The sequence below is a fragment of the Trichoderma camerunense genome, assembly GCF_050948025.1.
Source record: "Trichoderma camerunense strain CBS 138272 chromosome Unknown V8C40scaffold_3, whole genome shotgun sequence".
NCBI lineage: Eukaryota > Fungi > Ascomycota > Sordariomycetes > Hypocreales > Hypocreaceae > Trichoderma > Trichoderma camerunense.
In genome coordinates this window covers 1,631,507-1,651,384 of record NW_028145367.1, presented here as the reverse complement: position 1 = coordinate 1,651,384, position 19,878 = coordinate 1,631,507, and the positions used below count along the sequence as shown (strand labels likewise).

Here is a 19,878-nt window from a genome sequence, read left to right as displayed (position 1 = left end):
ATAGCTTTTGGGGGCAGCCCGTCCTGACGCCCGTCTGGGAGGCAAATGGGATGAATGAATTGATGGATGAATGAGGAAGAAATACTGGAAGAAGAGAAGATTCGGAAGGAGAAAAGAGAAGAGGACAGAAACAGACAGATAGGCCGAGAGCGTTAGGTGCTGTGCCGGGTTGTATGCAGCTGCCAAGGCCTGCACTGCATCGTAAATGTACACTCGGGCAATCCTCTCGGTCAGCCCTTGAACGCAGCCGGTTCCTGTTTGGGATGGACAGCCGCCGCGAGTCTAGAACTCGGACGTTCAGCTGGGAAAAAGCAACGGGCTTAATGAGAAGACAGACGCAGACACAGTCAAGAAAAGCCAGAAGTTTGCAAGATAAAGTCGATACTAAATATCCATTTAACAGATAAGAACTCACACATTAATTTTTTTCTTTTTCTTTTAGTAGGGGAACTACAAGTACCGTAACAAAAGGTTCGATGCCAGACACCAGTCCTAGGCGAGCCAAGTTACCGCCTAGCTGATACCTAGCAGCTCCAACTTGGCCGCAATTTTCGCTCCCTGGGCCGCTTTAGCACCGTGCACCGCTGTGGCTAGCGCCCTTTGGGGCCTTTTAGCAGTCGGCCACGCGAGATCCGCCGCTGCGATCCCCCACCTGCCACCGCTAACGAACGGCACTATCGCTGGAAGCACCAGCACACATTTGAACCGTCCACTGCAAAAACCTGTGCCGCCGGCCCAAGTTGCCTGGCTGTGGCCTGCCCCAGCAGCCTCTTTTTTTCCTCTCCGCCCCGGAGATTCGACCCCATCCGGGCCTTTTTCTTCGCTCTTTTCGTCTCTCGCCCTCTTTTCTTTCTTTCGCCTGTTGCTTTGAGCATCTTCCTCCTGTCTCGTTGCGTCGCATCGCCGGGTCTTTACTTTATCGCCAGGAGATATTTAGACGACGGCACTTTTTTTTTCCTTTCTTTTTTTGCTGACGATACTCCTGCCGTTGCGTCACTATTCGCCAATTGCTGAGCCTGTGCGTACGGAACGGCTCTGTCCCGGGTTACTGCCGCTACTCCCCGACCGAAACGCTCTTCGTTACCCCGACATTCGTCGACGACGACGGCATTACCTTTTCGTCTGTCGCTTCTCTGTTGATCTCATCTCCTGCTCTCTCTCAAGAACGAGCCTCGGAAAGCGGTGTCCGAGAGCGCTGCTCACACTGTGGGCACACTACAGTGCAGGAAAAGACGGTTCTTGGCATACGGAACTCGACACCGTTGGATATTTGTTTGACTTGGGCCGAATCTCGCAGCGAACGACCATCTTGTGCGGAGACGCCCAGCGCATCTCCTACGCATCGCCATGATGAGCTCCGCAACGTGGAACACGCAGGACCAGGCCATGGCCGCAGCGTCGGAGGATGACTTCCAGCAGTTTCTCGACATCAGCGGCATGGCCAACATGGGCGACGGCATGCAGTTTGACTTCCAGGGCTTCCAGGACGACGGCTCGCATTCCATCATGGCACAGCCTCGCCAGACCGCCGACGCCATCATGAGCGACTCTGATCCCTCCAACATGATTCCTCGAAGCGACGGCCTCCTTCAGAACCACACGCCCGCCATGGCGCCCATGCCCTCCCACATGATGGCGCAGTCGGCGTCCCGCGAGGCCATTAACAACATCGACGCCCAGATCCAGTATCTCCAGCAGCAAAAGTTTCAGCAGCAGCAGCGACAGCTGCAGGAGCAGCAGGCCACATTCTTCCATGGCCACTCGGTGCCCCCGACGCCGCAGAGTCTGGAGATGACTCCCGGCAGCGCTCAGTTCTATTCCCAGGCCGAGCAGATGCCATCAAGAGGCGCCTACGACAGAAGTTATCATCAAAGGATGGCTGAGCAGGATGTAAGTCTCTTCTGCCCCAATCTCTCCCCATCCTCTTAGTTGTAAAATACGGGTTTAGACGTCTTTGGACGATGGTTGAGCCATTTCTAACGCCGAAATTCTATCTCTAGATGGCTTTTACACCCCTCGTATCACCAGCTGTCACTCCGCTGGATCCTCATTTCAACATGGATAGCGCCTTTACTGTACCAGGAGCTTATTTTAGTCCCCTAACATCGCCAGCTCTCCATGCACAGAATGATTCCTCATCAAACTATGACCACACCACTCACTCAAACAACTCACCGGTAGAGATGGACCTCGAACAGTCTGCTGTTCCCGCTGTCAACCTGGACCTCTCCAAGAAGACAAGAAAGACTCAGGCCTCCAAGACAAGGAGTAAGCCAAGTGTCAAGAGCTCACCAATTTCTAAGCCGCTCAGGAGAAAGACTGGACCCAGCCCGGCCATGGTATCACAGGTGTTGAGCGAGGTAGAGGAGAGGAATCTTCAGGCCGGCGACCACGGGCTGCTCCCCCTACCCGCCGCTTCTACCGATGGGTCTGATGAGAATGCGTCCGTTTCGCCAGAAAACCTGTCGGAAATGCCTCCTCCCCCGATTCCTGCTAGGCGATCAATGAGCAAATCGCCTTATATACGCCCTCAAACGAATATGCAGCCGAGCCTTGGAACCGGTCTGCTCGATGAACAACATCCTCCTCATCCCGCCACACCTGCTTCTCTGATGAAATTGCCGGCCTCTAAGACGAAGAAGATCATCACAAGCCACCAAGAGGCTCCGCTCTCCGACAACATCGAGTCACTTGAGCTCCCTGAATCAATATCTAATGCGCCGTCCGCTGGTGGTCTTGCCGACAACCAGCTTGGTATACAGACCCCCCGGGCCGAGCCGAGCCTGGTGTCCAAGGGAGTCACGTTCCAATCCATGCCTTCACCAATCGTCAGAGCAGCGGGAACATCATCAGCAAACCAGAGCCCCCTCTTACTTCCTGGGGCGTCCGGCTCTAGCCAGCGAAAGACACCCCAACTTTCCGCTAGGAATAGTCGCAAGAGGTCAACGGGATCTATCCACGCATCTCCAGCTTTACTACCCAGGATATCCCCCAATATCAAGCCCCTACTCCCCGGTGCTCCTGGCATGTCTGTCGAGGACCAAGCATCCCGACTTTTGATGTCAAAATCGAATTATCAGAACATCTTGGAGGGCAATCAAGTCCCTGGTGTATCTTATCCCAGCGAGCTGTCTACAAATCTTACTTCCAAGAGGACTTCACACAAGATTGCCGAGCAAGGTCGCCGAAACCGCATCAACTCTGCTTTACAAATCATGGCCAGTCTCCTCCCGGATAGCAAAAACAAGATCATTTCGGGCGACGACGAGGACAAGAAAGATGGGAAGCAATCACATGCCTCAAACAGCAAGGCCAGTGTTGTGGAGAATGCCATCGTCCACATGAAGAATCTCGAGAAGGAGAATGTGGATCTTAAACAGGAGTTGCAAGCATTGAGGGACCAACTTGAGAAGTTGAAGGGATCAGACGGCACCTCCGAAGTGAGCGCTGCAGCCGACAACGACAAGAAATTGCCCAGGATAAGCGAAGAGCAGGGTGGCGGTGCCCAGGACGCCCAAGGAGACGTCAATATGTCGACGGCCACAGCGACTGTAGGCGAGCCCGAAGAAAGCAGCTGACATTAATGCTGATGAGCACACCTGCTATGCAGAATGCTATGAACTGAGGGATAACGGTGTTTTAACGGGATACGATCAATGTACATGATATTACGTCGTGTTGGGGTTTCCGGTCGGCACGGAGTAGAACGCAGATTTTTCTTGGAATTTGTTGTGGTGGGCGAATTTTCGGGGATGGTTCATGGCATTTTTATTTGGGCGGTCTTTCCCGAATTTTTCCAACTTTTTTTTTGCGACTCTTGTTGATTTTTCCCTGTTGTTTCTTATTTTTTCTTGTTCGGTATGCATTGATGTCAAATGGGTGGGCATGTTGTCATCTTGTTCTATCCCCTGTCTTTTTTCCTCGCTTCTTGTTTCTTGTTTGTTCATCCCATCATACTTTATACTTGATAGTGTAATCTAGACTCTGTGAGAGGAAATATCTGAATACCACTACGCGACTGATGGCGTATCAATATTATATCCTGCGGTCCTGATTTGGTGCGTATGTTTGGCGTAGTGGTTATAGCAACGATGTGTCAATCTTTACTACAAGATATCGAAACACTGCGCATAGTTGTAGATGTTTTATGTGTATATAGAAGTCACATTTCACGTCGAGGCAGCAAGAGGGCGTCGTGGGGATATGTATTCATGAAGACTTTATTGAATTCGCCTTGTCTGCAGCTAATACGTCGACGTCCAACTGCTCCATGACTTCCAAGACCAACTTGAGGCCCTCCATGAAGGAGTTGACGGCGACTCGTAGCATGCGATTGGTCGTGGCCTGGTATTCTACCTGCAGCACCTCCGCATGGTCGTCGGAGCTGGACGAGGACGAGACGACGGAGAGATGTCTTTGGACGAGGGGTGAGAGTTCGGGGTCGACTTGGAGGGCTTTGAGGGCCGTGGAGGCGAGGCGGGGCGTAGGGAAGGGGATGCGCAGCTGTCTGTTGAGGGGTTGCGATGTTTGGTTAGCCGTGACGACGGGGAGAGATGGGAGATGGGAGATGGATAACAGGCAGTTGATTGGCAGGGTAACGGGAGGAGTGAGGGGAAATTAACTTGCATGCTGCATGGGAACTTGGGATCGGAACTCATTGCGTGGGGAGAGTTTCCTGGTGAGACACTGGGTCTCGGGATGTTTTTCTTGTCTTTCTTTTCTTGTCGAGGTTGAGAATGGAGGGGTCTTATATGGCCCAACGGTCTGTTTGATGATGATGAATGGCGCCTTGGTGATTCTCTTTTTGTTCTTTGCTCTTCTTCTTTTCTGGATGTATTCCGGTAGGGCTTAACGAGTGGCTTATGCGCGCTGCAGTGAGGATGGACCGGGATAGGGTGGAGATCGCTGCGTGTTGATGATGGAATTCCTCGAGCTTGGTTCTAGATGCAGATGCAAAACTTCAAGGGCCGATGATGTGGTTTGACGGACTGGAATGGGCCATGTGGGTATTATCAGCCACAGAGCGTGGCGCACCCAAACGTTCAGCACGTCGAGCCACTGTAAGATAGCCGCTAATCTTAGAGCAGCGGTTCAGCAGCGTTCTAGCACGTCAGACCCCGGGCACAGCTGCCCAGTGCTTGTTATGACGTTGCCCTGGCGACGGGTCAGCGGCCCACTAATAACAGCGCTGCGCTGGCCATGGAGCGCTGGCGCCGGGGGAACAGGGGGGCAACGCAGCTGTAGCGCTCCATTAGGGGGAGCTCAGGCCTGCAAGAATAACATCTGCAGCGCCTAACCCCCCCTGTTACAAAAACATCCGTGACGGCCCAGATCACCAGCTCGAAACATCACCGGCTGACTTTTCTCTCTTTCTTAATCCTCACGCTTCCCCTCTCGGCCTTTCCCTCTCCTCGTTCCCTCCCAATCCTTCTTATTATCTCCAATACGAAAAGGTTTGCCTTTTGGCTCCTCTTTGTTTTTTTTTCTCCTATCCCATCTTTGCTGAAGCTTTAGTCGCATTGCTGTGACGCTTAGCATTGTGAGGGAAGAGACCGACGCTGGAGAGCGTGAGTGAGCGTGATAGAGAGAGAGACAAGGTGCACCCGTGCAATTCGCCGCCCACACCCCCGAACACCCGTTATCCTCCACCAACGTATTTTATTTCCTCCACTCGCAGCGATTTGAGACGTTTGAGATTGTCGACGGTCAAAAATATTCTCTCTCCGCCTCAATTGAGCTGTTGTCGTTTGGGTTACTTGATTTTGGTCTTGTCTCGCTAAATCCCGCCCAGCCCCCTTTATTCTTTTTGCGTTGTTGCCGCTTTCTTGTTTACATCACTTGCATCACACGACCCTTTTTTGGGGAGCTTCACCGCAGCTTAGCTTTCGCCATTTTTCTTTTCTTTTTTTTGCGCATTCGCGTTTGCGCAATTCCAAACAGCTTTTTGGCATCATATTTTACATTTAGATTCTGTTATTACTACGGACGTGGACGAGTAATTCGCTGTTGCGGATTGGAAGCATAGCGAGCCTGGAAGAATGGCTCCTTCTACGAGACACTCCCAGAATCTGGGCCATGTCGTTGAATACATTCCAGGTACGTCAGCTTTCTCTACCCGCGTCATTGAGCAATACAGCTTCTCTATAGAGTTTTGAGCTTCGCGCTGACAATTTCGCAATCTACAGACCGACTCTATCTGGGCGCCTATGTGCACCCTCCGACTCCCGATACTCCGCTCCCCGGCACCGAATCCCCAAGAAAGCGAGCATCGCGATATGCAGACGGAGCTGCTCCGGCACCTCTGGTAACCAACCGAAACCCTCCCTGCTACTTCACAGTTGACGACACTCTTCTGTACAACGCCTTCCACCACGACTTTGGTCCTCTGCATATTGGTCACCTCTACCGCTTTGCCATCAAGTTCCACGATATCCTGGGCGCCAAGGAGAACCGAGACCGACCCATTGTCTTTTACAGTGCTGCCGATCCGAGGAGTGAGTTTTGACCGCTTTTAAGAATGGAATTGAAAGAGTTGATTTACTAACATTGTTGGCTGTTTCTAGGTCGCGCGAATGCCGCTTGCATGTTGGCTTGCTACATGGTTCTGATTCAGAACTGGCCGCCTCACTTGGCCCTGGCACCGATTGCTCAGATTGACCCTCCGTTGATGCCCTTCCGAGATGCTGGCTACAGCCAGGCCGACTACGGCATCAGCGTCCAGGATGTGGTATATGGTGTCTGGAAGGCCAAGGAAGAAAAGTGCTGCGACTTGGACAACTTTGACTTGGACCAGTATGAGATGTATGAGCGAGTCGAGCATGGCGACTTCAACTGGGTTACGCCCAACTTTCTTGCCTTTGCCTCCCCTCAACACACACCAGTGGCCAAGATTACCGAGGACTCCGATCTGTATCCTCTGCTTCCCAGGGACGTGGCCGCAGTCGAGGATCACCCGCTTCTTCCCCAGCCCTTCAAGAATGTGCTCTCACACTTTACTGAGCGCAATATTGGCTTGGTCGTCCGATTAAACTCTCCCCTCTACTCCCCATCCTACTTTGAGGCCCTGGGAATCCAGCATGTCGACATGATCTTCGATGATGGAACCTGCCCTCCTCTTTCCATGGTTCGCAAGTTCATTCGCATGGCTCATGAGACCATCACTGTCAAGAAGAGAGGCGTGGCTGTTCACTGCAAGGCTGGCCTTGGCCGAACCGGCTGCCTCATTGGCGCCTACCTGATCTACCGCCATGGCTTCACTGCAAACGAGGTCATCTCTTTCATGCGATTCATGAGACCTGGTATGGTTGTTGGACCTCAACAGCACTGGCTGCACCTCAACCAGGGAACATTCCGAGAGTGGTGGATCGAGGAGCGTATCGAGCGAAAGCTCAGGAGAGAGCTTGCTGCCGCCGCCGCCGCCGCTGGTCATCCGGCACCCCAGACGCCTATGCGAGCCGTCAAGTCTGCGCGTAACGGCCAGACAGTGACCCCCTCCAACCGGAGCCCATCCGGCCGCACTCCCCTTAGTGAGGTGGACCAAGATCGCGGCAATGTCGGAGTTCATGAAGATTATTTACCGGCGCCAACGCCTGGACAGCCGCGAAAGGCAGCGCGCGATCGGCGCAATCATCATCAGAGATCGGATGCTTTCCATGCAGCAGCAGAGGAACAACTCTTCGAACAGCAGCAACACAGACAGGAGGAAACAACAGCACCACCATCGCCACAGCGCCGTTCACAGGCCCCAGACTCGGACGAGGAGCAGCACTTGCGGATGCGAAAGCAGCGCAAGGCGGCCCAATCATCCAATCGGAGCGGGAAAACTCAGCCGGCGAGCCAGGACGCGAGCCCATATGTCATAGACAATGACGCCTCATTCGACGCCGAGAATATTGGTTCCGTAAAACCCAAATCTGCCGAGAGGGTCCCCAGCCAGCCTGGCACACTCGCCAAGGTCCGGAATCGGCGGCAAGCTGCGGATTCACCCTTGAGATCCAAGGAATCTGCTGGTGTTCGCAAGACGAGTGGCCGTGTTGGTAGTGCTGGTGTGGGCGCGTCGGTATCATCGACTGGCCGCAGAGTCTCGGGCACGTCGTAGGCAAGCGTGACCAGACGACGGGCTGGGACAGCCATTCATAAGGAAATGGCTGAACACCTTGTAAACTTTACATCTTAACGATCATGACTTCACGTTTTATTCTATTACGAGCGATTAATGCGTATGCATATACACGGGCGTTTTAGTCTTCCAAGGCGCGACGGGAGAGGCAGCATGACTTTTTTTATACCACTATTCACCACCATCACCACAGCTAACCACTACGACTTACTACTATAACGCTGAATGTTTCCCTGCGATTTTGAGACTACATGAACTCTCTTTATGACCCTCATTACGCCAAGGAAATACCATCTTTTGGACACGCTTCAAGCGAGAAAGTGAGAGAGAACGATATGATGAGGTGAGAGCGGGGAAAAAAGCCGGCAAATCTCAAGAAGAAGAAGAAGAAGAAGAGAGAGATGGAGGGGGGGATTTATGGCGGCGATGGCGCAACGGACGGAAATGGAAAGGGGATTTGGGTACATTGGTGTTTTCTTCTTTTTTTCACTCTACTTCGGCATTGTACTGGCTACTGCTCTTCATTGGTCTTTTTTGTGTGTCTTTTTTCTTTTCTTCGCTTCTTCTCTGTTTCTTCTCTTCTCTTCTTTGCTCTCCCTTGTGCGTATTCTTTTTACTTACTCTTTGCTGCGACTGGTCTATTGGGCATAGGGGTAGGCATTTGGGTATTGCACGGTATGATGTTCGGTTGCTAGTTCAACTTGTTTTTTGAGATGGTGGAGGTTGTGGTGGAGGAGATGGTGTGCTATATATCAATTTTGATGCATGATATTTCAATAACTCTTTTTAATACTTTGCAAGTCAAGTTTAAAACTCGTTTCTTTTGCTTATTGCGTATTGTGACGAGTCTTGATCATTGTCCGTGGTTATTTCACAGAGTGACTGTCATGTAGACTACATATAACTTGGTAACCCAGCGCCAAGGTGTGTAGGGATTGGGATACTTGCTGATGCCAAGAAGCTATGTCTATGTGTAATACAAAGTAGATCGTATGTGCTATGAAGAGTTACTCAAGCTAGGTACGAAAAGTAATTAACATCAGGTTGGGAGAAGCAGATCGGCGAAGTTTTAGCAGATGCTGTTCTCAACGGTTAGCTTGCTCTCCCGAGTACTGAGTAGATTGACATCAACGTACCCGTTGGTATGACTTTCAGCGGGGCTCCAATAAACCAACTGGAAGGACAACCTTCCAGTTGGTTTACGAAGGGTAAATCCAACGGGTAGACTTCCTACAATGAACAGCCCGAGTAAACTCAACTGGGCTTTGGGGTCACGCGAGATGCCGTGCGTAGGGCTGCGTGGAATTAAGTGAGATTTTCCAGACCCTTTTTATTGAGTGTCTACATTGCTAAGATCGTCATCCTCTCGACGAAATTTATGCATCCTGATCGCACTTTGCTAAGTCGAATTAATTACATGTGTCTCCTGTAGTTATCATCCACCGTTATACGCATCGCACCCCCCATCGACGACTTCACTGCCCACACCAACTCGACTGGGTGATGAATCTGTTCATTCCATGCCAGCTTGACCTTGAATCCGAAATCTCGCATAGCGTTGCCAATTCGGGCGTATGAGAATTGCTCTCCGGGTGAGCTTGGCGGGATACCCCATGATCCATCTGTGACCTGTTCTCGACTGAGAAATCCTTCTTTGCGGGGATTCATGTTGTACATGACATAAACACCGTCGATGTGGCCTGTACTGCTAAGCCGAGCTACAACAGAAAAGCCAGTTGGTTCCCAGTCTCCCTCGACATCGTCGCCTTGCTCCAACGTCGTCGGCATCTCCTCAGCGGTCTCGCATTCTAAACACTGCAACGTGCCGAGCTCGTGGAAAACAAATCCTGGGGCCTCGATGTCGTCTGAGTCTGCTGATTTGGTAGACTCTTCTGATAGATTGAGGGCGCGGCGGTTCAGCGGCAAAGATGGCTGGCTGGGCTGTATGGTAAAGTTCACGCCAAGAAACGCAGTGTCGAGGATTTCGCGATCTGTCAAAGGACACTTGCTTTTCTGCGGTGCCAAGTTGTGGATGGATGGAAGTAGACGGTAGAGAGTCGTATTCTCATAGCCGAGGGGTATCCAGGGACGAAAGGCCCAAGTAAGTCCGGGCAGTAACTCTTTGTATTCAACCGGGTTGAGAAAGTTGATTGAATCTGCAATCTCAATAAATCGAGCGGGAGTCAAAATGCCAGAAGGATTGGAGAGATGCGGCAGGTCATCGAGACCACGTCGCAAGTATGCTCGCCGCTCTTCTGGATCCGTGAAGATCTCATTGACGGCTTTCCTGTAATCCTCACTACTAAGGTAGCGACGAGATAACGAATAAGAAATCTCTTTAAAACGAGCATTGCGGTCTTCCATGATGGTGTCTTGAAGACGGCAAAGTGGTGTCTGAAGACTTTTCTGGTAGGGAAGAAAAAAGGAGGCGAACTGGAGAGAGAATTTAGTATATCTTATATATAGAAGCAAACGGATGAACATGCGTTTTTTATGAATGAAGGGAGAAAGAACCACGACGTGTCCAACAGAGATATTAACTTCAATGCAAACTCGAGTGATTGTTCTAGATTAGGGTGCGATGCACCTCTTTATATTCACAATTTTCATGCGACGCCACGCCATCGGCTTCATCTAACAAAGCTTATACCAGGCCACGTAAAAAGCTTGCCTCATAGTTTACGCCATAGTTTCCCAGAGTTGTTTTGCTTTTCCCAAACAAAATGGCACTACCAGAGCTTCTGACATAGTTCCCAGCAAAGATGGCACAGCTAGTAGTTCACTTCGACAGCTGCTCTTATAGTAGTGTTCTTCTGGTATCTGCTCTCATAGTAGTGTTCTTCTGGTATCTGCTACTATAGCAGTGTTCTTCTGGTATCTGCTACTATAGCAATATTCTTCTAGTATCTCCTACTATAGTTATATTTCTCCAGGATCCGCTACTAGAGCAATATCCTTCCAGTATCTGCTACTACGGCTATATGCCTCTAGCATCTGATGATTTCCACTAGCTTTACAATTGGGATTCGAGATAATGAATCGCAACTTAGTGTGCTGAATTGCCACTCCCTTTCTCTAGTGTCGAATGGTTGAGTATGTACTCGTACGAGTAGCTGTCAGTGGTAGACTAGTAAATCTTAGAACCGTGTGGCTGTGTACCTGGTTATAGTCGACGGAGTCTAACACGAATCAGTAGGCTGACGTCTTTATTAGTCCAATTGTCTATTATCCTACTCAAATCTAGCGTTTACAGGTGATTTTCACGTGTCGCTCCATTTTTCTCCTCGGCGATATTATAACCTCAATTCCCGGCCCGTCACACCTTGATGACTCTCGATAACTTTCGCCCCTGCAACGCTCGTATCTCCCCACGGATGTGGCGACTCGGCCTGTCAAAAATAAAAAGCTCTCACTGGGGCACCTGGTAACCATGGAGAGCATGATTGGGTTCAATTCGAACCTTTGAAGCCCCCGCCGCCCCGTATTTCGGTCTTTTTACTCAGGTGGATGGAGCCGCCGATCGGCGCCGATTCCAAGAAATACTGTGCCGCAATTGCGCATTGTGGATTCGATATAGATTAAAAAAGCTCAAATCTCTTCCGATCTAACCGTTGACAACGGGCTGCGTAATGTCCTTATTAGGAGATGAAAGTCCGTATGACCTCATGGATTCGTTTATTCGCGGAGAAATGGAACGATTTGTAGCTCATTGTTTTGCTTCGATAACCTTATACTCGTCTTCACCCTCTTTCCTTATCCTATAGCTTGCCGTGGTAGGAGGTCATATATACTACAGTCTGAGGCGCAGATAGCCTAGCTAAACTGTCTTTTCTTGCTCCAGTATTGCCTCGCAAAGTTTTTTTTTCTATGACCAAAAGCAAAAATATTGACTGATAGAGCCAAGCCTCGGCAAACCGACTACATTGCTCACCTCTGATTTCGATTTTCGCGTTTCAATCCAACCAAAAATATGGAGGGCTCGTCTAATTCAGCCCGCAATGCCTCAAATGATGATGCCGGTAACATCACTTCACCAACCGGGCAGGTCACAAACGAGTCTATGACTTCCTCGAGGCGAGGCCTTAACGAGGGTCGCGAGGATCAAGACCGTTCAAGCCTCCGTCGACGGAGTAGAGCCTCGAGGAGGTCTACCTTTCGCAGCGTGGCACCTATAACAACAGCTGGCCAAGGAACTCACTTCAATCTTGCTGGTCCTACCGATAACCCTCAATTGCGCACCGCACATGAACCTTTTGTTCACCCAGGCTATAGCGATCTCAACCCATCATATGAGCAGCCAAATAATGCCAAGCCAATATGGAGTTTGGCCAAGCCTCTGCCGCGTGTTGTTCGTCCGGGGATGGTACCAACAAAGAATGAGCTGCTCGAGAACTGCGTCAACGCCGAGTTGCCGGCTGAAAACTCGCAGAATCTAGGGCTGGATGTCGATCCGAATGAGATTGAAAAGGGCCGCATTGAGAAATCGGCGGATTTGCGTAAGATGGGAGCGCAAGTCACCGATGCCCGGCAACAGCGAGAAAATAACTTTATAAAAACGATCCTGGCCGCAGATGCCGAGGCAGCATCAGATGGACTCCCACAGCTTGTAAAAACGAGGTCAAGCCAAAGACGAGCTACGATCACGCGCCCGTCAATTCAGAGCCCTTTGTATACTGTGCAAGAAGGCCTATCTGAACATACTTCAGAGAGACACAAAGATAGCCACGAGTCCCAACGGTCAGGGCAAGGCGAAGGAGAGTTTGATCCAGGCCCAGACGAGCTAATCGAAGGCAATCGTTCTCTTGAGACACTGCGGCTTGACCAAGATGCATATCCAGAGGACCTCCATCCCTTGGTCCAGGACTTGGTAGAGGAAGAGATTCACAACAACCACACCATCTGGTCTGTCATCCGCACTCACCATCGTGAAGCTTTGGCCGAGTCCCTAGCTGTTTTCGTTCAACTCACTGTTGGATTTTGCGCCGATCTTTCTGTCACTGTGGCTAAAGCCGGAAACCCCAACACGACTGACTGGGCTTGGGGATTTGCGACCATGATAGGGATATACATCTCTGGTGGCGTTTCTGGTGCCCATCTTAACCCTACAATCACTATAATGCTCTGGTTCTTTCGTGGGTTTCCTAAGCGCAAGATGCCTGAGTACTTTTTGGCTCAGTTTCTTGGAGCCTTTTGTGCGTGTTTTGCCGCATACGGAGTGTACTACGTGTCTATCAAACACTATCTCCTCACCGGTGTAGACGATGATATTATAAACTGCTTTGTCACAAGCCAGCGCAGCTCATACATTAATGCACCTACAGCTCTATTTAACGAATTCATAGGCACGATGTGTCTGACCATCGTTGTATTAGCTCTTGGTGACGATCAAAATGCGCCTCCTGGCGCCGGCATGAACTCTCTTATCATCGGCCTCATCATTACATGCCTCAGCATGAGCTTCGCTAACCAAACAGGCGCTGCTCTCAATCCGAGTCGCGATTTTGGTCCTCGCTTGGCGCTTTTGACCTTGGGTTATACTTCTGAGTTATTCACCAACCCTTACTGGTTTTACGGTCCCTGGGCGGGTACGTTACTGGGCTCGTTTATGGGGGCATTCCTTTACGATTTTTTTATTTTTACTGGAGGCGAATCACCAATCAATTATCCATTAGAGCGGACACAGCGTGCTTTTCATAAGAGTGGCATGAAATGGCGTCGTCGGCTGCATCTGACGCCTAAGCAAGAAGAAGAGAGAATTGTCTAGAAGCAGCATATGGAATTATTACGATCTAGTGTATTTGGATGATGAAAGAAAGATTATAAAAGTGTCGACTCTTCTTATGAATAGATCGAGAAGGTTGATACTTAGCAACCAGCCTGCATAATTATTACGATAAATTTTAGCCTTGAATTTGGACAAATACTATTTAGAGAGCTGATTACAAGCTCGTTTACTATCAAATAGCAGTAGCTATATGGTTTATGGTTATGTAATGTTTATGATTTGTCTCCTATGGGATATAACGTCAGAGATCTGGTCGAGCTAGCCAGCTCTTGCAATCAACCAGTTATGAGTAAGATCATCTGATATGCCATCATCTTTGTAGTTGGATAGAATACTATTGGGTTCCTACTATTTAAAATTCTATGCGCCGTATTGTGCTTCATTAACCGCTGAGCTTGGGATGCGACAATTCCCGTTCTGGACTTTGCAGTCATTCGCATCTTATTTGAGTTTGCTGTCAATGTCCTAGCTTCACATAGGTATATGTATTATAACTCCTGGGCTGTCCAATAAGGCTACCCATTTTCTTGAGCAGCTGGTATCTTCGTTATCCCATTGGTATAGCGAATTTTATGTAACCTCAAATGCTGTCCAATGACGATTGCAGCTGGGGTTGCGATAAAGTCTTTCCCGAGGCTGAGCAAGCACCAGAAATTGAACACCATCAGGCAGCCAAGGCTTCCAACAGCCCCCTTTGTGTGTACACGCTTTCCCCACGCGGTCAAAGAAATTCTTCTTTTCGGATACGATAATGGGGTTAAAGAGCTGGCTCCAGAAACAAAGACAGAAGCACTCATCTTCTTCATCTGTGAACGAAACCGTCGCAGTCAATTCTGACGATGCACGCCAAGGCCAAGGGCGTCAAGACGCGACGAACGCTATGGTATCGCGCAATACCAATGACCCAATAGACGATCAAACCGGCCGAAACGAAACAAATGAAAGGTCAAAGGTCTCTAAAGTTGAATATGCACCATCTACGCTAGACGATATTCCAATCCAAGAGCTGTGGAATGTGGCATACGAAAGGCTGCGAGAGGAAAACAGCGCATTGATTGCCGAATATGAATCAACCCTCAAAGAAGTTGTTGCCGCTGGTGTGGCACAAACCCTAAGCTTCAAGGCAAATATCAGGGAGCAGATGTGGACGATCCTACAACGACGTATGGAGGAAGTAAACGATAAGACAAAGTTCAAATTAGGCGACCATGAGATCCAAATGGAAAACACCTCACAGCTCATCTTAAACGTCATCAATTCTGCAAACAACTACATCAGCCAGGCCGTCGGTGCTGATCCATTTGCCTCGATAGCCTGGACAGGAATCAGCTTTTTACTTCCAGTAAGTTGAGATATTTTATAACGTTATAGCACGATGTGAGAAGATTATCATGCTCATTTGCTCAATTAGTTATTTATGAATGCATCGACCGAAAGCGCCTCTTTAGCTAAAGGACTGGAATATATTTCCTCTCTTATTACGCAAAGTAGAATGAGGGAAGAACTTTATATAGAGGCGCGCAGTCACGAATCTCGAGTGCGCCATCATGGAAAGTTCCAGCATTCCTACCGCGAGTATAAAGCTGCCTTGGAGAGGCTTTACAGGCAAATATTAAAATTCGAGGCAAAAAGTTGTTGCTACTATTCAAGTAAATTTCGCCTCGGCTTAGATGCTGTCAAGTGGAATGACTGGGATCAACTCATATGCGACGTCCGTGAAAAGGATCAGAGTTTCGCCGCAATTGAGCGGATTTGGCGTGACATTCGGCATGCCGAGGAACAGTTGGCAAACGAGAGTGCTGTTGCTAAAAAAGAACACGAAGAGTTTTTGAAGTGGCTTAGCGATATTGATCCATCTTCAACATACAATGATGCACGCGCCAGGTATGAGACCGGCACTAATGAATGGCTACTCAAAGGTAGTGAGGAATTTAAGGCCTGGGAGACAAATGCCAAGTCGCTGATATGGCTTCATGGCAAGGGTAAGTCTCGAGCCTTCGTCAATGTGCGAGGCTTACTGCCAGCCTACTGAGGCATTGGACTGACTGCCTATAGCTGGCTCCGGGAAATCAGTTTTAACGTCGTCAGTCATCAACTACTTAAAAGATCGACATACTTTAAAGCCTTCAACTGCGCTAGCATATTTTTATTTCAGCTTCAGTGACATTAAGAGGCAGCAAGTTAACGGAATGCTTGCGTCACTCATTGGGCAAATCTGTTCTGACAGGCCTGGTGTATCACAATTACATGCTATTAAACGCCTTAACGACTACAAAACTAAGGGCCAGCGCCCGGACACGCAAACACTTGAGACAGCGCTATTATCCTCTGCGTCGGGATGCTCCGCTGTATACATTATCATTGATGGTTTAGATGAGTGCCCGTTACTTGGAGGGCAGAGAGAACAGCTCTTGAACAGCTTGCGCCGTGTTTTAGCAGCTGCATCTGATAACTTTCATACATTTTTAACAAGTCGCAGGGAGCCAGACATCGATCTAAGAATACGTCCTCTTTTATCTTCTCCAGCGGAAATCGAGATCGATTTTTTGAACTATCAGCAAGCTATTGATAATGATATTCGGCAGTATATAAATTTGACTCTGGCAGCTGAAAAGTTTAATACATGGCCGGAGGAAGTAAAGGAAGAGGCAAGACAGTCACTCATTAAAAAAGCAGACTGCATGTAAGTTGTTAGAACTCTAAAAACGAGATTCAAGTCACCTATATTAATGTGTCATCTTCTATTTAGGTTCCAATATGTTCGATTTCAGCTAGAGGCACTTCAGATGCTGTCGTCTATAGCAGAAATTCGCAAAACTCTCCAAGACCTTCCTGCTGGACTTGATGCAACATATGACCGAATACTCCAGAATATTGATCCTAGGTTCCAAAGCCAGGTTATAAATTCGCTGAAATGGCTTGCATTTTCGAAGGTGACCCTGGCTGATATAGAAGTCTCTGATATCTTCATAATTCACCCAGACAATGATGTCGTCTTTGATGAGACGGAACGTCTCTTTTCTTCTACCGATATATTAAAATATTTCTCTGGCCTTGTCATTTCCCTACCGCAATATCGCTGGGTCTCTACCTCTTCCTATAAAGAGCCTTGTTTCGAAGTCCGTTTGGCTCATTTTTCTATAAAAGAGTATTTGACTTCTCGCCGAATAGCAGGAAACCCTACGTCTGCTTTCTCATTCACAGAAGTCGAGGCTCATTTATATATTGCAAAATCATGCCTCGCCTACCTTAAGTACGTCACAACTATAACTAAAATAAAGCGGGAAACATATTTTGAAAGCATGGATCGCTTTCCCTTGGTTCAATATGTCACTCATTACTGGGCACTTCATCTGGAAGAGGTCCCACGTACATCATGGCCAACCGACCTAATAGAAGATGCGGCACTCGCCTTTGCTGTTCGCAGTCCAAGTCTACGGCTTCAACTCTATCGGCAAGCAAGTACTTTGGCGTATTCACCCATACTACATGAATCTTTAAAACCACACTGTTACACTGCTCTGCGTGGTTTCCACCAGTTGACTGAGCTCTTGATCTCTCAAGAGTGTGGGGCGAACAAGTATTTAACGCAAGAGGATTTGGACTTTGGTCTCCATATCGCAGCCCGTGAAGGGCATTTAGACATAGTACGGCTTTTTCTCGAAGCGGGCGCCAATATTAATACTCGTTGCGATGGCTGGGAATCAGCTCTGGAAGCCGCAGCGAAGGGCAAGGACCAAAACTTTGATGTTTTAAAGTTCCTCATAGGCTACGGGGCCGACGGCAGCCGTTCCCAGAGTTCACTTAGTTATTTTTTATGTAAGGACGCTCGAAGTTTGAAGATTCTCCTTGACGGCGGCGCAGACATCGATAAGCAAATCGAACCTTGGGGGACAGCGCTCTGCCTCGCGGCAAAGGCCAGTGACTCTGTGCTCTTCGACCTCCTGCTAGAGAGAGGTGCCAATGTCAATGCCTCGGGTGGAGAGTATGGTACGCCGCTCCAAGCAGCTGTTTGCTTGGGGTACAAAGAGTCGGAGCTCATGCTTGAACGCATTCAGAAGTTATTAGACCGTGATGCAGACCCCAACATTCAAGGGGGGCAATATGGAACAGCACTACAAGCTGCGTGCTGTTTCTCTCCATCCGATTCATATGATATCGAAGGAGTAATGAACGCTGTACGGCTTCTTATTGAGCATGATGCCAGTGTGAACGCTCAAGGGGGACATTACGGATCAGCACTCCATGCGGCAGCATCGTCGGAACATCCTCAGGCAACGCAGGTGATCAAGTTACTCCTGGACAACGGCGCCGAAATCGATCAAGCAGGTAGCAGCGATTGGAAAACTGCATTGCAGGCTGCTTGCTACGAAGGGACAATAGAAGTTGTGCGCTTTTTACTGGCCTGTGGAGCTGATGTGAACGCAGAAGGTGGTCAATACGGTACGCCTTTGCAAGCTGCGGCAGCTCGGCACCTCTATAAGGAATCAAGTGATGAGGAGGTACAGACCAAACTCTTGATCCTCAAACTGCTCATAGATGAGGGTGCCAATATAAATCAACACTATGGAGCCGCGCTACGGACCGCCGCGTTTGAATCACCTTATGAAGAAATCCTCAATTTGCTCCTTGCACATGGTGCAGATGTCAATGCATGCGCCCAAGACGGCGAAACGGCACTGATAGCCGCCTGCAGAGGTCTTGAGGATGACACCAGTGGTGTGCGACTTCTGTTGGATCATGGTGCTGATGTAAATGCACAGTCGGATCATTATGGAACAGCCCTTATAAGCGTGTGTCAACCACAGCGTGATTGGGATAGACGTAAACTCTATGATGGCCGAGCTGCGGTGCGCGTGACCCGATGGCTACTTGAGCGTGGTGCTGATGTAAATGCGCAACACGAGAAATATGGAACAGCACTCAAAGCCGCCTGTCGTTGGAACTTTACGTTAATCCAGTTGTTGCTTGAACACGGTGCAGACGTTCAGCTTCAAGATTGCGCTGCTTGGTACGCAGCCGCTCGTTCCGGTGGCGTTTTCAGGCTTCAGCTTCTGCTTGAACATGGAATTGATGTGAATCATGTTTCTCAAGAGCATGGGACTGCCTTGCATGCCGCGATGGATCGATGGGACCTGTTCGGAAATCCCCCGGGTCAGTACGTGCTAATATCGCCCAATAACGTCAACTTTTTACTTGAGCGTGGAATTGACCCCAATGTCACAAGTGGAAGTTTGGGTTCTGCATTGCAAATCGCATGTGGAGAGCAAACCTCACGAAGTTATACCGTCGAGGAAGAGGACATCTTTAGAATCCCGGAGACAGCAAAATGGCTTCTCGAACATTGTCCTGATATTGATGTAAATGCACAAGGCGGTTTCTTCGGCACGGCTTTGCAGGCAGCTGCCTACCATGGTCGGAATCTATTGGTAAAGCTATTGCTGGATAAAGGAGCCAATATTAACGTACGCGGCGGGAACTACCAAAGTGCGTTGAATGCGGCTGTTGTCCGTGGGTGCTGGGATCTTGTTGAGATTCTACTGAAAGCTGGTGCAATACCTGACTGTCAATTACAAAAGCAGCCTGATGAGGAATGGCTTCAGAGTGTATTAGAAAAGGATGGTCGAGGTGCTGTTGAGAGGTATAGGAAGTTTTGGGAGGTGCAAACGAAAGAGAAAGGAGCTGCTCAGATTAGCTAGGGCAATATCCAGACTGTTCAAAGTAAGTAGTCAATGTTCGAGTAGATTTCAACTGTTAAACATATCGTTATTTAATGGGCTGAGAAGAAAAGACGATCAGTTTGCTATATCATCGAGTGACGGCGTCAAATATGCAATTGATATGATATAGTGCAACGTTGTCAATATAACATAATTCCTTGGGGACTATATCTGAACAACTTGTGTTACCCATTTTATTCAGGCCTTTATCAGCTTGGCATACTCCAACTCACTTCCCGCCGTACCACATGCCT

At 49.0% G+C, this 19,878-nt stretch overlaps 6 protein-coding genes across 6 annotated transcripts; 4 read left to right on the top strand and 2 right to left on the bottom strand.

The window, feature by feature from the left end:
• Nucleotides 1-689: 689 nt before the first annotated feature.
• On the top strand, nucleotides 690-4,107 carry V8C40DRAFT_236126 (uncharacterized protein). The gene is made up of 2 exons (XM_083213981.1): nucleotides 690-1,890; nucleotides 2,001-4,107. The coding sequence occupies exons 1-2, from the start codon at nucleotides 1,348-1,350 to the stop codon at nucleotides 3,576-3,578; spliced, it is 2,121 nt and encodes a 706-aa protein (XP_083077196.1). The 5' UTR covers nucleotides 690-1,347; the 3' UTR covers nucleotides 3,579-4,107.
• Nucleotides 4,096-4,963, bottom strand: V8C40DRAFT_236124 (chromatin DNA-binding EKC/KEOPS complex subunit PCC1). The gene is made up of 2 exons (XM_083213980.1): nucleotides 4,627-4,963; nucleotides 4,096-4,507 (listed from the first exon to the last, which is right to left on the bottom strand). The coding sequence occupies exons 1-2, from the start codon at nucleotides 4,656-4,658 to the stop codon at nucleotides 4,210-4,212; spliced, it is 330 nt and encodes a 109-aa protein (XP_083077195.1). The 5' UTR covers nucleotides 4,659-4,963; the 3' UTR covers nucleotides 4,096-4,209.
• Nucleotides 4,964-5,783: 820 nt separating this feature from the next.
• On the top strand, nucleotides 5,784-8,309 carry V8C40DRAFT_146776 (phosphoprotein phosphatase CDC14). Its single transcript, XM_083211253.1, has 3 exons — nucleotides 5,784-6,096; nucleotides 6,186-6,494; nucleotides 6,564-8,309. The coding sequence occupies exons 1-3, from the start codon at nucleotides 6,039-6,041 to the stop codon at nucleotides 8,096-8,098; spliced, it is 1,902 nt and encodes a 633-aa protein (XP_083077194.1). The 5' UTR covers nucleotides 5,784-6,038; the 3' UTR covers nucleotides 8,099-8,309.
• A 1,223-nt stretch (nucleotides 8,310-9,532) lies between these two features.
• V8C40DRAFT_262684 (uncharacterized protein) lies at nucleotides 9,533-10,483 on the bottom strand (the record flags this gene model as incomplete). The annotated part of the gene is made up of 1 exon (XM_083219384.1): nucleotides 9,533-10,483. One exon carries the CDS (start codon nucleotides 10,481-10,483, stop codon nucleotides 9,533-9,535), a length of 951 nt encoding a protein of 316 aa, XP_083077193.1.
• An 871-nt stretch (nucleotides 10,484-11,354) lies between these two features.
• Nucleotides 11,355-14,156, top strand: V8C40DRAFT_236120 (aquaporin-like protein). Its single transcript, XM_083213979.1, has one exon. It carries the CDS (start codon nucleotides 12,090-12,092, stop codon nucleotides 13,881-13,883), a length of 1,794 nt encoding a protein of 597 aa, XP_083077192.1. The 5' UTR covers nucleotides 11,355-12,089; the 3' UTR covers nucleotides 13,884-14,156.
• Nucleotides 14,157-14,630: 474 nt separating this feature from the next.
• V8C40DRAFT_284474 (ankyrin repeat-containing domain protein) lies at nucleotides 14,631-19,603 on the top strand (the record flags this gene model as incomplete). The annotated part of the gene is made up of 5 exons (XM_083222156.1): nucleotides 14,631-15,246; nucleotides 15,316-15,886; nucleotides 15,960-16,587; nucleotides 16,654-18,070; nucleotides 18,101-19,603. The coding sequence occupies exons 1-5, from the start codon at nucleotides 14,656-14,658 to the stop codon at nucleotides 19,601-19,603; spliced, it is 4,710 nt and encodes a 1,569-aa protein (XP_083077191.1). The 5' UTR covers nucleotides 14,631-14,655.
• Nucleotides 19,604-19,878: the final 275 nt, after the last annotated feature.